At 41.5% G+C, this 2,582-nt stretch overlaps 1 protein-coding gene across 1 annotated transcript; it reads left to right on the forward strand.

Moving 5' to 3' along the window:
• The first annotated feature begins 1,049 nt into the window (after nucleotides 1-1,049).
• On the forward strand, nucleotides 1,050-2,353 carry LOC118481287. The gene is made up of 2 exons (XM_035976701.1): nucleotides 1,050-1,478; nucleotides 2,029-2,353. Exons 1-2 carry the CDS (start codon nucleotides 1,095-1,097, stop codon nucleotides 2,089-2,091), a joined length of 447 nt encoding a protein of 148 aa, XP_035832594.1. The 5' UTR covers nucleotides 1,050-1,094; the 3' UTR covers nucleotides 2,092-2,353.
• Nucleotides 2,354-2,582: the final 229 nt, after the last annotated feature.

Consider the following 2,582-nt stretch of genomic DNA (forward strand, 5'->3'; position numbering starts at 1 on the left):
TGAAAGGAGCGGAAGATTTTAGCACTTGGAAAACTCGCATTCAATCGTTCTTCGAGTATACGGATTACAATCTGTGGCTCTCCGTTACGGCCGGACCTCACGTTCCTACGGTAGTTAGAGGAGATACGGTGGTTCCTAACAACGATGCTACCACCTTCACTGACGAAGACAAGGCCCTCATTCAACGTGATCGTCGTGCACACGCCGCTTTGACCATGGCTTTATCAACAAACGACTGCAACATGTTTGAAGAACACCGAACTGCTAATGCACTCTGGAATGCATTGATCGAGTACTATGAGGGAAATGAAGAACTGATCGAAAGCAAGAGAGATATGGTGCAGAAGCAATACGACATGTTCTGCGGAGTCCGTGGAGAGAGCTTGTCTGATCACATTAGCCGCTTCCTAAACATGATGACCAAAATGAAGAAAGCTGGAAATCCTGTAACCAATCGTGCTGCAATAAAGAAATTGCTTGACTCGCTCCCCAAGGAATGGAGCTTGCAGTGTATGATGATCAAGAAGGAATTCCTCAACAATCCTAATCCTGTTACTCTGACAGATCTGATCAACACTCTAAGGGCATTTGAAATGGACGTAAACAAGAGAGAGATGAACACTGCTGGATATCAACCTAAAGCAACTCAACCTTCAGCAGGACTGAAGAATGTAGCGTTTCTCGCTTCAGGGGGCATTACTCCACAAGCTTCTGATCTAATTTATGGAAATGCTTCCGCAAGCGCATCTAAAGCCCCACAAGTTGTCGAGAAAACGATCACTGTCGATACTCAAGCACTGAAAGTTTCAACCGAGAATGTGGCACTCTTCAACACTTTCCTAAGCAGCTATGAAGCCCTAATGTCTGGGGAATTGAGGAAGGAAATGTTTACTGCCGAAGACATGTATCAGGTTGATCCAGATGATATGGAAGAGATGGATCTGAAATGGCAAATGGCCATGATCACTCTGAGATTGAAGAAGTTTCAAGACAAGACAGGCAAGCGATTAGGTCTTGGAAAAGCTGGTTTTGACAAGTCTAAGCTGAGGTGCTACAATTGTAAGAATCTTGGACACTTCAAGCGTGACTGTCCGATGTTGAAAGAGGGAAACAGTGAAGCTACTCCAGCTGCTAAACAGATCACTGCCGAAGAGAACAAAAGCAACGCTTCTCCCAGCACACCGAAGGCTTTGGTTGTTGAAGACTATGACTGGAGCGAAGAGATCACTGAAGCTAAGGAACAAGTCAACAAAGCACTGATGGCCAAAATCTCTAGTGAATCATCTGCAAAACACTTTGAGAAGCAGACAACGGGAATCCCAACTGGAAACAATGATGCTGACCAGGGATTGAAAGGTATTCTGCCTTCAGTGGAGTCTGGTGATAAAGCTGAAAAAGATGCTGAGAAAGGAAAGGATAAGGTTCAAGCTACAGCCATGAAAGCAGATGCATCAAAAGAGAAGGCTGACAGAGACTTGGTAAATAGTATTCCACTTAGTTTCAAGGAGAAGTTATGCTCCGAAGCATGCGTTGATGTCGTGGCACATTATAAATTCCTAAATCTGGAGTTTGAAAGGCAAAAGGACAAAGCTTTGAAAATTAATAATGAGCTTAAACAAAATGAGGCTGCATATCAGAGAAAGTTGAACTCAACTTTGGCTGAAATGCAAACTCTTAAAGAATTTGTGTTTAGAAAAGATTTTATCATAAATGATCTAACTGAAAGGTTAGAAAAAGCGTTAAATGAAAAGAACAAACTCCAGATTATAATAGATAAATGGAATGTCAGTCAAAAGGCCTTTACTGACATCAAAAATTGCCAACGACCAACGTTTGTGAAAGACGGGATTGGTTATAAGGATAGGCACGGAAATGAAAGAAAACTTTTCTTTCCGCCTCACAGCAAAAACTACGTGCCTATGCCTACTCCTCATCCCGAAAATGATCTCATAAATGAAAAGGCCTCAGTTGAACAAAATGAATTTTATGAAAATGAGACAACTGCTAACTGTTCTAAAAGCGATGCAGATTCCATTGAGTGTAAAGAAGATGTGTGCGATGATGATGGAGACTGCGGAGGGTCAAAAATAGGAATTGGTTATTCAGGCGACAGTTATTCCACCGTTAACTGGTTCGTCTGGAATTGTTCTAAAAACAATGTTAAGGATGAATGTAATAGTTTAAGTAGGATGGATGACTGTAATGGCCAAGTGCCTAAAACTAAATCTGTGGATGACTGTAAGGGCCATGTGCCTACATTTGAGACCCGTGATCATGAACCTTATGTGTCTGAATGTCATGGTTTGAATTATGCGTGTCGTGATGATAATGTTGCTTGTGAATCTCCTGTATTTGTGCCAGAATTAAAAAGGAATAGCTTTGGAAAATTCCTTACAAAGGAAATTCCCGAATTTATTCCTTCCAGAACAGGTATGACAGAATCAGAAAAGAAAGCTACTGAAGATCAAGATAATGTAGAATCAAGCGACATTGCCACAGAAGATGAACAGACATCAGAAAGTTCGCAGTCAGAAATCTCAACTGAAGATCAAGCAACAAGTGATGAAAGCTTCGAATGTTCA

Source organism: Helianthus annuus, chromosome 8, assembly GCF_002127325.2.
Source record: "Helianthus annuus cultivar XRQ/B chromosome 8, HanXRQr2.0-SUNRISE, whole genome shotgun sequence".
Lineage (NCBI taxonomy): Eukaryota > Viridiplantae > Streptophyta > Magnoliopsida > Asterales > Asteraceae > Helianthus > Helianthus annuus.